Raw genomic sequence first — 15,191 nt, 5'->3', positions numbered from 1 at the left:
CAATTCCATCTTGCAGCTCATTGGGACAAGGGTTCGACTCTCGAAGCAGTCTCTATCCCAATCTCCCAAGAGATGAAGACCACTCTCCTGTGGTGGAAGCACAACCTCCTTCTCAGGGAGGGTCTTTCGTTGGCTATTCAGACCCCCAATCTTCATCTCTTCTCAGATGCATCGGACTCAGGCTGGGGTGCGACCTTGAACGGACGGGAATGCTCGGGAACGTGGAACGAAGAACAGGAATTACTCCACATCAACTGCAAGGAGCTACTAGCAGTCCATTTAGCCCTGTTGAACTTCAAGTCCCTCCTGCTAGGCAAAGTGGTGGAGGTGAACTCAGACAATACCACAGCCTTGGCTTACATCTCCAAGCAAGGAGGGACCCATTCGAGGAGCCTATACGAGATCGCAAGGGACCTCCTCATTTGGTCAAGAGGTCTAAACCTCACTCTGGTCACGAGGTTCATTCAGGGCGATATGAACGTCTCAGCAGATCGCCTAAGCAGAAGGAATCAGGTCATTCCCACGGAATGGACCCTCCACAAGAGTGTGTGCAACAGACTTTGGACCTTGTGGGGTCAACCTACCATAGATCTGTTTGCCACCTCCATAACCAAGAGACTTCCGCTGTACTGTTCCCCTGTTCCAGACCCTGCAGCAGTTCATGTGGATGCTTTTCTACTGAACTGGTCCCATCTCGACCTGTACACATTCCCACCGTTCAAGATAATAAACAAAGTTCTGCAGAAATTCCTCTCGCACGAAGGGACACGGCTGACGCTGGTTGCTCCCCTTTAGCCTGCAAGAGAATGGTTCACAGAGGTACTTCAATGGCTAGTCGACATCCCCAGGACTCTACCTCTAAGAGTGGACCTTCTACGTCAACCTCACGTAGACAGGTTGCACCCAAACCTCCACGCTCTTCGGCTGACTGCCTTCAGACTGTCGAAAGATTCGCTAGAGCTAGAGGCTTTTCGAAGGAGGCAGCCAGTGCGATTGCCAGAGCGAGAAGGGTTTCCACTCGTAGAGTCTACCAGTCTAAGTGGGAGGTCTTCCGAAGCTGGTGTAGAGCCAATTCAATATCCTCTACCAATACCTCTGTGACCCAAATAGCTGACTTCCTTCTTCATCTTAGGAATGAGAGATCCCTTTCAGCCCCTACGATTAAAGGGTATAGGAGTATGTTGGCTTCAGTTCTCCGCCACAGAGGTTTGGACCTTTCTTCCAACAAGGACCTTCAAGACATTCTTAAGTCTTTTGAGACGTCTAAAGAGCGTCGTCTATCCACTCCAGGCTGGAACCTAGACGTAGTCTTAAGGTTCCTTATGTCACCTAGGTTCGAACCTCTCCAGTCAGCTTCCTTCAAGGACCTTACCCTCAAGACTCTTTTTCTCGTCTGCCTTGCAACAGCTAAGAGAGTCAGTGAGGTTCATGCCTTCAGCAAGAACATTGGTTTCACGACCGAATCTGCAACATGTTCTTTTCAGCTTGGATTCCTAGCAAAGAACGAACTTCCTTCACGTCCTTGGCCTAGATCGTTTGAAATACCTAGCCTCTCCAACATGGTAGGTAACGAACTAGAGAGAGTTCTTTGCCCTGTCAGAGCTCTCAAATTTTATCTTAAGAGGTCTAAACCTCTTCGAGGACAGTCAGAAGCCTTATGGTGTGCCATCAAGAAACCTTCGAGGCCCATGTCCAAGAATGGGGTTTCATATTATATAAGGCTTCTGATTAGAGAAGCCCACTCTCACTTAAAGGAGGAAGACCTTGCATTGCTGAAGGTAAGGACCCACGAAGTAAGAGCCGTAGCTACTTCGATGGCCTTTAATAAAAACCGTTCTCTGCAGAGCATAATGGATGCAACCTATTGGAGGAGCAAGTCAGTGTTTGCATCATTTTATCTGAAAGATGTCCAGTCTCTTTACGAGAACTGCTACACCCTGGGACCATTCGTAGCAGCGAGTGCAGTAGTAGGTGAGGGCTCAGCCACTACATTCCCTTAATCCCATAACCTTTTTTAACCTTTCTCTTGAATGCTTTTATTGTTGTTTTTATGGTTGTTACGGTAGGCTAAGAAGCCTTCCGCTTCCTTTTGATTTGGCGGGTGGTCTATTCATTCTTGAGAAGCGCCTGGGTTAGAGGTTTTGTAGAGGTCCTTTAGTAGGGGTTGCAACCCCATATACTTTGGCACCTTTGGGTTGATTCAGCCTCCAAGAGGAACGCTGCGCTCAGTAAGGAAGACGAACTTAAAAAAGAGGCAGAGTAACGGTTCAATTCGACTTCCTTACCAGGTACTTATTATTTCATTGTTATTTGAGATAACTGTTATATGAAATATGGGATACTTAGCTATCCTTTAATCTTGTACACTGGTTTTCACCCACCCCCCTGGGTGTGAATCAGCTACATGATTATCGGGTAAGTTTAATATTGAAAAATGTTATTTTTATTAGTAAAATAAATTTTTGAATATACTTACCCGATAATCATGATTTAATCGACCCTCCCTTCCTCCCCATAGAGAACCAGTGGACCGAGGAATAATTGAGGAGGTGTCAACAAGAAGTACTTGAGTACCTGGCCACAGGTGGCGCTGGTAAGTACACCCCCTTCTAGTATTGTGATAGCTGGCGTATCCCTCCATAGAATTCTGTCGGGCAACGGAGTTGACAGCTACATGATTATCGGGTAAGTATATTCAAAAATTTATTTTACTAATAAAAATAACATAATTACTTAAAACTTGTGATTTGTTCCTATAAGAATACAAACCATCCTTTAATAGAGAATTATCTTGAGGAGGAAGGAAATACCAATGAACCAAACAGGGTGGTTTAGCTTTCCCAGGAAATTTCAGAACACCTGGTCCTGTATACGAGCAGAGGTGATGACTCCTATCAACCTCCTAATGACCAGAGCATGAAGGTGTCGCAGGTGATATAGTAGGACCTAACTAGGTAACTGATGGACACAAGTTATACCAAGGAGATGGAAATTTTGTCTGAATGTAATACTGGGGTCACACTTGGCAATCAGAGGAGATATGAAAAAATCCTGAAAATTTGAATACCACAGTCTCTTTCAGGCGATATTCCAGCACATATTTTTTGAAACGCAGGAGACCGTGGCATACCCGACTCATGATGCCGAGTAGGCGACCAGTGGAGATGCACACCGCAGGAACAGAGCAATAAGGTAGACACATGGGAGTACAGTATATCATCATGTGATACACCGCTGTATATGGGATCGCATCACAGTGTGCAAGTTTTGACATCTCAATTGGTCCAGCACATTGAGGTAGTGATCTTTGTGCCTGCGAAATACATGCGATATGGATCGCTACATGCGTGATCCACGGGACTCTCGTATATAAAAATATTTCCCCCACTCCACTCAAAGCATTTTATATCGTAAAAACAAAAGTTTGTTTCCACCCAAATATATTTCCTTTGTTACGATGAACAGGCTTTGTATTTTATTTAGAATATGACAAAATATTCTCCCTCCCTCTCTCTCGCAGATTATAACTGCGCTCTACTCTCTCTCAAATCATTTGACCAACTCTATTTCTTACTTTTTCTATGTCATCCATCTGCTTCAATGAGTCTCTCTCTCTCTCTCTCTCTCTCTCTCTCTCTCTCTCTCTCTCTCTCTCTCTCTCTCTCTCTTATAAACCAACCCTGAACATATGCACAGTGATGTATGTTGCCACATCTCCCATACGGAGGTATACCGTATTATAGTTTTGAGAGGTGATTAGGTTAGCAAAGCCGGTGGAACAGAACACCAGTAATGCGATGCGTTATCTACTTGCACGCATTGTACTGCAGGTGCCAGACCATCATCCCACACTAGGCAAAAAAATGGAAAAGGTTTCATTCTGTCCGCCAGTGTTGTGACGGAGTGTGGCAACCCAGGATGAATGGGAACGTATGGCGATATGCTAAAAATTTAGCTAAAATCCACAACTTACCGCATCGCCAAGTGTGACCCCCGCATAAAGTCGTTATGAAAATCTAGTGAATATGACCCATCTAAAATGATGGCTAAATATTTAGATAGATAAGCACACACGCACACAGACAGATTCAACCCTTCCCACCCCTAACCCTTTCCTAATTTGTGGGGGATTGGCTTTTTCAAAGTTGTTGCCATTCAGCGTGAGAAATATAAAATATATATACATATACCGGTATATATATATATATATATATATATATATATATATATATATATATATATATATATATATATATATATATATATATATATTTATATATACAGTGATACCTCTACATACGATCTTTATTCGTTCCAGAAACTGCTTCGTATGTTAAAACGATCGTATGTTGGAGCAAATATTCCCATAAGAATACACTGTAATTTGTTTAATTCGTTCCTCAGCCTAAAAACCCATAATAACTCCTTAATAGATTACTACACATAATTACACATAACATTAATACAGTTGAATAATACAGAAAAATCTAAAAAAAGAATAATAATAAAGAAATAATAAATAAAAAAGGGGTTTTTATTAACACTTTACCTTAGCGACAGGCCAGCGCAGGTGTAGGGACTGCTACGCAGGAGGAGACAGAAGATCAGCGAGGAGGTAGAGACGGCGACTGCGATAACGTACGATAACTTAATCTAACTTACACTACGTGAACTTTAACCTAACTTAGCTTATTTTTTTTTTTTTTTCATTTTTATATAATTTTTTCTGGGGCGGCCTGTGACGGCCGGTGAAAAGGTCCTTCTTTACACTCTTCTAATATAAATCTTCCAAATACACTAGAGAAAGATAAAAGCATGGAATGCAAGAGGTTACAACCCTCGCGCGATCACCTTGTAGGTGTCGTGTATTAATAAGGGCGTGTGAAACCACTATTCACAGGCTGTCTTCCATTTAGATAATCCTTTCATCAATGGGGAGGGCCGTGACAGGCCCTAGAGAACACAGTTGGACTACCCCACCGACACCTACCACCCGCGCTCTCTAGGACATCCTTCTGTTTTGGACTTGCCCGATAAGTCGATTGTGATTTGCTCAGTGTTTTTTCGAAAGTGATTGTCGTTAATTCAACATGACTGACGTTGCTACTTCACCAATTTTTTTTTACATTTTTTTTCTTTTCTATTTTTAATTTTCATCACTTTCACTCGATTCGGTCTTCCTTTTCTTTGCTTCACTTTCTTTCTTTTCATTATGATCACTAAACCGTTAGGGCTAAGAGGTTTAGAAATAATCGTGATCCCCTTCGAAAGTTTCACTGCTTTGATGGCTGGCTTCTGTTTTAGGATCGTCGAGATCGTAGACATATTCCGGCCATATTGTCTAGGCAGATCGCTAACACGCACACCTCGCTTATGCTTTTCTATTATTTCTTGTTTTTACTTCTAATGAAAGCATTGACTTCTTCTTTTTCTCACCACTACTACTTCCTGAACCCAAACTAAGCTTTTTAGGACCCATGATTACAAAACACAAAAACAAAACGTGAAAAAGGAAGATAAAAAGCACTGTTAATAACTGAGCGAATATAGAACAACCACACGATGCGCACGAGATGAGAGGACTAATCTAGGCGACGCTCGATTGGCGTCCCTCCGATGTGCTGCCATCTAGCGGCGTCAACAAGAAACTACGATCGACGCTTTCGTGAAAATTCCACGCGTACGCGTATGATTTACGTTGTATGTTGGAGCACGACTTCGGGTGTCGAGACAGAAATTTGGTCAAATTTTACTTCGGATGTTGGAAAATTCGTATGTTGGGACAATTGTATGTAGAGGTTCCACTTATATTTATAATATATATATATATATATATATATATATATATATATATATATATACATATATATATATATATATATATATATATATGAATAGGCAATGTCTTTCTGGTGTCCTAAACTCGAAGATAGTTTTTCTTTGGACAGACTGTCCTGCAGATAGTTCTCAGGATAGCAGCAGAAATACATTTACTTTTCTCCGTTCATAATTTGTCGACAAACAATAAATGAAGAAAACTATGTATTTCTGCCATTATCCTGAAAACTCTGCAGGAGTCTGTCCGAGGTGAAACTATCTTCTATTTTTGAACGCCACTAAGACATTGTCTATTCATTATAAACAGAGTAACATGACCAAGTACCATATATATATATATATATATATATATACAGTATATATATATATATATATATATATATATATATATATATATATATATATATATACTGTACAGTATATATATATATATATATATATATATATATATATATATATATATATATATATATATATATATATATATATATATATATATACAGTATATATATATATATATATATATATATATATATATATATATATTTCTAGACCTTGTGTTGGTTTCTACGTCATAAAATAATAATTAAGTGCTGTACTTTAAAGTACTGGACGTGGTCCTTGGGTTATGACTGTCTCATGTTAAGATAGTCTGCCATTACAAATGTGCTTCTACGAGGTACTTAAAAAAATCATAGTAACTCAAAGAGTAGTGAATTATGGCATCACTTTAGTATTAGTTTGCCATCATTATTTACAATACGCATTCAGGATTTTAGCACTTGCGTTCGTAATCAAAAGTGAGTACAGATCTGACTGTTAAGTGGGCAGGTTTACCTTCCACCTGCCGGTAACTACTAAGACCTCGTTAAAAGTTAAACAGCCATTTCCAGCTAAGCCAAAATCATACTCCTATTAAAGGATTGCTTTATCCGTACTTTATAGGAACAAATCAGCCATACATCCAAATTATCTTCTACCACAATAAAACAAATAAAAAACTAATGACAATAAATAGCCAATGTATATTCTAAATACAACTCATGATTTAAAGATTCTGAATTACTTATTATACATGAATAAAAACTCATTTTCAAAAATGCCAATAAGCATTAACTCAATATTAGCAAAGACATACAGTAATCACAACACTGTACATGAAGCCTGTTGCACAATACTTTTGTTTTTACAATAATGCTTCACATTATTTTCCTATTTATTCCCAAACCTTAGTCTCATTAATATACTCTCCATCTGGTGCTACATAATCCTTTATGGGAGGAGTTTTCACAGGACCTTTAGCATGGAACGGTATAAGAAATGGATCTATCTGTATTGCCTCTAGCCACAAATCTTCCGACTCCTTGTGCAATTCCTAAAATGAAATAGGAAATGGATCAGTTTCAAAAAAGAAAAAATTTATTCTTTAAAAGAAGTTAGCAGTGAAGTGGACACAGGTAATACATAAAAGGTTGAATAAAAAATGAATCCAATTAAAAACTTAAATATACATAATACTTATTCTAATTCCTGTAAATTTTCTTAAATATTGTCCCTCAAGGTAGTGTTCCTTATAACAATAGAAGTAAAAATTATTTTAATATTTGGCACAAAATTCATGCTCTATTTCTTCAAAGAAGTAAAAAGATTTTACTATAAAAATGGTTCTTGCAGTAGCTTCCCCATTGCAAGAACAAGGCTAGGCCTTAAGAAAAGGCTTGACTGTCTTAGCTGACTCAGGAAAACAATTCAATCCATCGAAGTAGCACGTTTAGACTAGACACAGTTGTTTTCATTGGGGTTTTTCCCTGTCTTTCGTTGAATTTTTGGCTTGCAATTAATTCCTTTTGTCATGAATTGCGCAAGAATACCTTCTGAATATGTTTAGGCACACTTTTTGGAAAGGTGAGTCCAGCTACTGTTATAAAACAAGACTTCATCACTCCATTTTTGTATACCAGGGTTAGATGATGCCTAGCAAGAGGTTACCACTTGTTTAAATTTTCTACAGGATATAGTTAAATGCAACTTATCCTTATTCATGTGTTTCTCTATTCCCTATCTTAATACACTTTTATTGATTAAATTGGAAGTCTACTCAAAATCTGTAGTAACCTTCCAACTGATTCCTAAACTAAACAATATTATATGTAATACTACAGTATATATATTTTATAATCTACAGTTTTGGGGATAATTTTGATAACTTGTCCTCAATTATGATTCTAGATGGTATAGTACATCCTAATATAAAAATCTATGGAGTTTGTCAAAAATATTTAATTTTGTCTTTTGAGTAAGATGTTACCCAACACAGAAGTGCCTGGGGTTGAACTGTCACATACGGCATCATCTAATGGTTCTACCTGTGTCTTTATGGTAGACACTGCATTCTTTACTCTACCTGTCTCTTTATGGCAGACACTGTGCTTTTTCCTTAAAAGAATGTGAATGTTTCTCTCACTAGAGGATAGAATTTTCCAACACCAAGTGTCTGTATGTTCTCATTAACCTCAGGGGTTGACCTCGTTTCCAACTACCAACGTTATTCTCACTTATCTAGTGCACAGAATTAGCATGATATAGATTTTGCAGGTTTAAAGATGAACTTGTGGATACTTCTCAGGCTAGAAGACAAACATTTGTCATTTTGACATCCCCAAGAACTAACATTGTAACACCTTAGTTCTAGAGGAAAGCCTTATAAAGAACCAACCTTCTTGTATCCTGAGTTCTAGTGTTGCACTTTATATCAAAAATAGAATTAGAGTAATGACAGATTCTAGCATAAAAATTTACACAAGATCAACACAGCAAGAACCAGCTCTTTTATTTGCTTACTCATACAGATAATAGTCTGGTATATTCTTTACACATTCTTCTCTTTCCGTACACATTATAATGCTAACCATACTAAACATCCCACTTTTACTTGAGGAGAAAGCTGCTGTAACTGTTCACTGGATATCTGCTTACATGACTATGTAAATAATTTTGTTATTTTCCTTTTCTAGTTCATTCTTTATCCATTTTTTTCTTTTTTCACTTTTGGCTGCTTGCACTATTTGGACCCTCTACATTACAGCAATTCTTTTCCAACTAGGGTTCCAGTTTGAGCTTTATTTATCATAATAAAAAATTAACATCTTTCAAGTTCCATTCTCCTTATATCTGGTGTAACAACAGCTTCAAATTTGGACTTGCATTCCCAAATACTGATTCTTTTATAAAAAAAAAAAAGGGGGGGTGGTAAAAACAATTTTTGGAGAAATGCTCTGTAATCCCCAAGGACTTTCCTGTTAAAGTCTAGAACAGGGAATAAAAAATTGTACGACATAAATACCAACAAAATATTGTTTCCCCTGCTCTAGGGCCAGTAGCCTATATCAATTTGCAAAGCATGGCCTAGTGTGTATATGGGAAACCCTTGAGTTCACGCTTGCTAGAACTTGACACAGCACCTCGATTGCTGAAATTCATGTGATGTGAGTGATGCCATAACTCCATCATCCCCTTATACAAAGGAACCATAATCCCAGTTATAGAGAATGCATCAATTTTTGTCTCACCTCCATCAACGAGTTCTCAAATGAAAAACAATTGCCTCGTTCGCCTACAAGACTAGTGAAGGTTATGGAGACGGAGACGACACCATACCTCCCCAAAAATAAGTTTTCCCTTCATCATAACCCGCTTTTTTTTTTTGATTAATGGGCTCTATGGTCTCCAAGGACTAATACCAGAGCATAAGTGGACTTGTGCACCATCAAGGACAACTGTCTATGACCTAGCAGGGCATACAACACGTGTACATGTTTCCATGAATAAGAGGAAAATCTAACAGGTCTGACTACTATCTCATAAGGGATGATTAAAGAATACTGGATGTCTGTCTACAGAAGGACCTGGGTGACTTGGTCCTTCTCTCCGGATTACCACATAGAGGTCACGAATATGCCAAGTACCACACATGAATGTTGTACTACTTGGATTAGTTTCAGGTAGTGTTTAATGAACACCCTATGCTCAGACAAACCCATAAAGCTCTGGATGTCCTGAAAATGTATATTAGTGATGAATCAATTTTTCTCACATTATGGGTTTTAGGGATGGAGACATGATCAGTTTTTTTTTAATTAGGAAGGTCATCAAGTACACATAACCCACGTTGAAAGGAACTTGTTGGTCTGGGTATTTGGCAACAAGCTACCTTCTGAGGACGTGCATCTCTGTAAGTATAGTTGTAAGTATAGTTTTGACTCAGAGCCAAAAAGTAAAGTGGGTCTCATCTCTGAAAAGGCTTTTTGTTTTTGGGTAGATAGAAAAGGCCTAGAGTCAGGATTAGATGATCCAGTAATATGGTAATGAACTCTTGGTCCCTCAGAAAGGCCACAAGTTCACTGATTCTTGCTTGTGAGGCTATATCTACTAAAAACATGGCGATTTGCAAAATTTCTTTACAGGAGATGAAGGAATTATTTTACTTAGCCAAAAACTTGAGCATTTTATCCAGAGACCGAGATACAATGAAAATTTTTGGATATGGTCTATGCAAAGCAAAAGACTAGGTGACCTTAAAAAACATGCCCAAGTCTAGATCCACGATACAAGAGCACTTGAGAGGTTCTGTCAACAGCAATTCATATCACAAGAAGTTAATGGCTGGAGCTTTCCCTATCATCAAAGGAATCCAAGAAGTCCGGGGTTATCTGAGGAGGTGACTTATTCCTTAGAAAAGTATTCCAAGCTTTCCCCACAGATTGGTGTTATCTTGTGGATGAAGACCTTTTACAGGACACCAAATAAGTCAAGTTGTAGGCTAAGAAATTCCTCTTGTAAATACGGGAGAGAAAATCCAAGCGTGAAGGTTCAAGGTCAAAGAGGAGGAAGCGAAGATAACATAACATCCTACTTTCTGACAGATCTTAGTTTACGGAATTGTCTAAAATGATAAATCAGTAAACTATTTGTAGTTACTCACAACTGTACTAATATTTATGGAATTGTTTAAAATGATAAATCAGTAAACTATTTGCAGTTACTCACAACTGTACTAATAATTAACCATTCATAAAATTGCCAGACAAAGCCCAAATATGGCTAAGCTAGCTTAACCATAATTATAGTTAAACTGTTAGGTTTGACTAAATTTTCCTTTTATTTAATAACCCTCACTGTATGTAAATTCATATTACACTCATGCTAAACATAATAACCAGTGTGAAAAAAACAAATGACACCGATAACTTAAAACACTGACATTCAACAACTTGACTGAAGTTATGAAAAGGTGAAAGTTATAGGCTATGCCAGATAAGATATAAAAATTAATCTAAATTTATCTAGAAAATTAGAAAGTTGTGTAAAATTCTTACACTGGGAAGAGAAGATAAGTAAAATAAGTCCCAATCATGTTTAGAAGAGACTGGTATAATTGCTAACAATTGGAACCTAGATGTTTGTCTATAGTAGGCTCTAGAGCCTTTAAATATATGGCTCCAAGACTATACAATAAGCTCCCACTAGACATTAAAAAGATATTAAAGCTTTCAAGAAGAAACTGAAAATGTTCTTGTTCTCTAAGGGCTTTGATAGTGTGGATTTGACAACAAACGAGCAGTATGCAGTGTGAAATTTTGAATGCTTTCAAACGAACATGATAAAATGACTGTGGAGGTCTTGTAGAGAGTAGGGTTCCCCTCTGTATAGGACCAGAAAAGCAGCCCATAAAGTAAAGTAAGTAAAGTAACCTAATCGGTTTACAACCTAAACATTCAAATACAAACTCACAATTACTCAACTGCTGGCGCATTTACTGTAGCATCATTTATATTTGCTGGCATGAAAGTTAGCGCGAACATCGAAAATTCGATTTTCGCATGGTTGTAAATTTACGTATTTTTAATTTCAGACATCGTTTCCCCCAACCAACGGTCTGTTTGGTAGAAACAAACTGACATATTTACTGTTACAGTAATTGGGTTTAATTGACACTACCTCGGAGACTTTAATACTGTACAAGTAACTGGTGCCCAACCAATTATCCCAAAATAACAATCGAGGGTAAAAATAATTTTTTTACTCATTTTCTTACTTATATGTCTTTTCACTGTTATTCTTGCGTTTACGAGAAATAGCACCACTTCATCAACTGTACTTGGTGAGAAAATTAAGTTTATATTTGTTTTAAAAGAAACCTGTCCATGCATAATGGTTGATAGCAACTCACGCAGAAATGCAACTAAAAAAAGACGTTATTGTCAGGGGTTCTAACAAAGTGGGGTAAAGGGATGTCACTGAAGTGAATGGTAACAGTTTATTAGTAAATCTTAACATATTAATCATTGTCTTTTACTCATTATCAATAAAAATAAATGAAATGAAATGAAAGAAAAAAAAGATGTTTTAATTAATTAGTGGTATAAACACTACTTTGTATTGGCATTAGTAAGTGAGAGAAAAAATTATATACTAATTTTTTGGTTGTTAGTTTTATAATGGCGTGGACTTAAATTCATGCACAGTATCTTGTGCAAAATATGAGAAAATTCGTCCTGCGGGAATTAAACTGATACCACAGTAACCAAAATTTACACTCATATTATCATGTTAACATAATGAAAAGAAAATCCTGATTACTGTTACATGACCATTTCAGTTGGTTGCAAATTGATGCGCTTGTAACATTGTCTCCAATTGGGATAATGGTTCCTTTCTATGGGGTGATCACATAATAATGATGTCACTCATAGCAGATGAATTTCAGCAATTGAGGTACTGTGTCAAGTTTTGGCAAGCCTGAATTCAAGGACCTCTCTTATACACACTGAGCCTGTGCTTTGCATTTTGCATGTTGTTACACTAGCCCTAGAGCAGGGGAGACAATATTTCTTTAGGATTTATGTTATATTAAATTTCCTGTTCTAGCCTTCAACAACAAAGTCCTTTAAAACCAAACAACATAATAACCCCAAAAATAGAACACTTACAGGCATAATTTAAAAAATTTAAAAATGCTCTCATTTTCGTTTGCTTCAATAAATACATGTCCTTAACAAAGAAATGGCATCCTCTAGAGGTAAATGATAGGAAGCCCTGGTTATTACGTCATAGTCGCCTTGTTACAAAGTTGACATTATCACTCCTCTTGATACCACGAGTCAGAGGGGAGGAGGGTTGGCATGCATATGAACATCAGGTGCGTATAGAAATAAGAAACTTCATTATTGAAGTTCTATTTATTTCTATGTATCTCCCCTGATGTTCATTTTGCTGACTTCCAGTGTTGGAGGTGGTGCACAATTGAAGGAAAGAGAGGAATAAATCTAAGTACACTTAATGCAACAAGGTTAAGAGTTATTAACCTGGTCTTAATGTACCTTAAAAACATGCTGAGTTAGACTGTAAGATTTCCAGCGCACAAAGTCCTAACACTGATCTTGTTTACAACTGGAACATTAGTGCTGCCCACATACTAAGGTTTATGGCTGAAATGCCAACCACCTCCTGAGGGATAGAGATGGCTATGTAATGGCACCTACCGAGGAGTGTAACGGACGAGCGATCTTTATGTATTTAATTTGAGAAATAACTTATCATTATTAAGTAAATGTAGTTCTTCACTAAATACAGAGAATCCGATATAATATTGGTCTTTTTTTATAGCCTGAGTCATAAGAGTAATAAAAACATGTGTAAAAAATTACCACACTAAACTAAACCAGTGATGAACTTAAGGCTGAGCTTGTAAGCCAACGAAAACACACTATCCTTTTGAGTAATCCCATGATGTAACCTACCAACTGAGCAGATAAATTACCAATAACAAAAACTTTAAGGAGCATCTACAATAAGAAATGCCATTTCCCAAATTAAAACAATGTTGTTTAAAAATGCACCTTTAGCAAGAGGTGGGATATGGGGATATACTACCAAACTTAGTCTTCGGCCTTGCAACCTAGATGTCATTATAGAGCAACTAGAATTTGTAGTAGTGCAAATACTGTACAGAAAAAAAATCCAATATATTATTTAGGTCTTTTTTCCAGCCACACTTGTAAGGCTAATAATAACATCAATGTAAGAAATTACCACACTAAAGTAAACCAAGGCAGAACTTGTACATGAATGAAAATGCACTGTCATCTGGAGTCATCACATGTAATAACCTAGCATCTGAGCTGATACATCACCAATAACAAAAATTCTAGAAAGAGTCTACGATATGAAAAGTCATTTCCCAAATTAAAACAATATTGTTTAAAAGCACTTGTGATAGCGAGAGTTATGACATATAGATCCAACTACCAAACTCGGTCTTCTGCTTCTCAATCTAGATGTAATACAGTGACTAGAATTGTGGCAATGGGGAAGGGTTAAGCTGTAGAAGGACTAAAGCAATTTCAAAAATTGAGACTCATATGGGAGGAACTCAGATATGTAATGTGCAGTGAACATTCAGAACAATTAATGGTATACTACTAATATTAAAATGTTATTTTTATTAATAAAATAAATTTTTGAATATACTTACCCGGTGATTATATAAGCTGCAGCTCTGCTGCCCGACAGAAAAACTCTACGGTCAAAATACGCCAGCGATCGCTATGCAGGAGGGGGTGTACATCAACAGCGCCATCTGTCGAGCAGGTACTTAGTACTCCATGTAAACAAAGAACCAATTTTCTCCTCGGTCCACTGGGTCTCTATTGGGGAGGAAGGGAGGGTCCTTTAATATATAATCACCGGGTAAGTATATTCAAAAAAGGGATTTTGACGTAGGAAAAATCTATTTCTGGGCGAAGGACCTGTGCCGCCCAGTGAATAAGCTCCATTTAAGCACTTATTCTTAGGTAATTTACTGCTAAATATACCAGAGAAAAAATGTAAAGGAGTGCTAGGTTAACTAGCTCGCTCACCTAATGGTGTCGGTATAAAATTGGGCGTATAATCCAGAGGTCCCGCACTATTTAGATTAATCCACAACAGAGAACCCCAATAGAGGAGAGCCGTTCAACCTCACTCGGTACTACTACAATGCATCCGCTCAGAACCCAACTCCTTAGCACCCAAAGTTTGGGGACTCCAAGGGAGAGGAGCTGGGAGGGTTCACTGGGCGGCACAGGTCCTTCGCCCAGAAATAGATTTTTCCTACGTCAAAATCCCTTTTCTGGGCTCGAACCTGTGCCGCCCAGTGAATCTATACAAGAGAAAAATGTCACCAAACTTGCAAAATAAAGGAAAAAACATAAGCGTAAGAGAAATACAGGATGCTTTAATCAGAGATGAGTACCAAAAAACAATTATAAGGGTATCTTAAATATGAACATAAATCCAATAAGGTAGGTATAATA

General features: G+C 37.6%; 1 protein-coding gene across 1 annotated transcript in view; it reads right to left on the bottom strand.

Moving 5' to 3' along the window:
• Window positions 1–6,389: 6,389 nt before the first annotated feature.
• mRpL40 (mitochondrial ribosomal protein L40) overlaps window positions 6,390–15,191 on the bottom strand; it is a 71,695-nt gene continuing 62,893 nt past the window's right edge. The window contains exon 5 of the mRNA XM_068382345.1: window positions 6,390–7,213. Within this exon, the coding sequence (XP_068238446.1) occupies window positions 7,055–7,213 (159 nt within the window). The 3' untranslated portion in view covers window positions 6,390–7,054. The remainder of the gene's footprint in view (window positions 7,214–15,191) is intronic.

This window comes from Palaemon carinicauda, chromosome 1 (assembly GCF_036898095.1).
Source record: "Palaemon carinicauda isolate YSFRI2023 chromosome 1, ASM3689809v2, whole genome shotgun sequence".
In the NCBI taxonomy this organism is placed as follows: Eukaryota; Metazoa; Arthropoda; class Malacostraca; order Decapoda; family Palaemonidae; genus Palaemon; species Palaemon carinicauda.
This window is presented reverse-complemented; position numbering and strand designations above follow the sequence as displayed.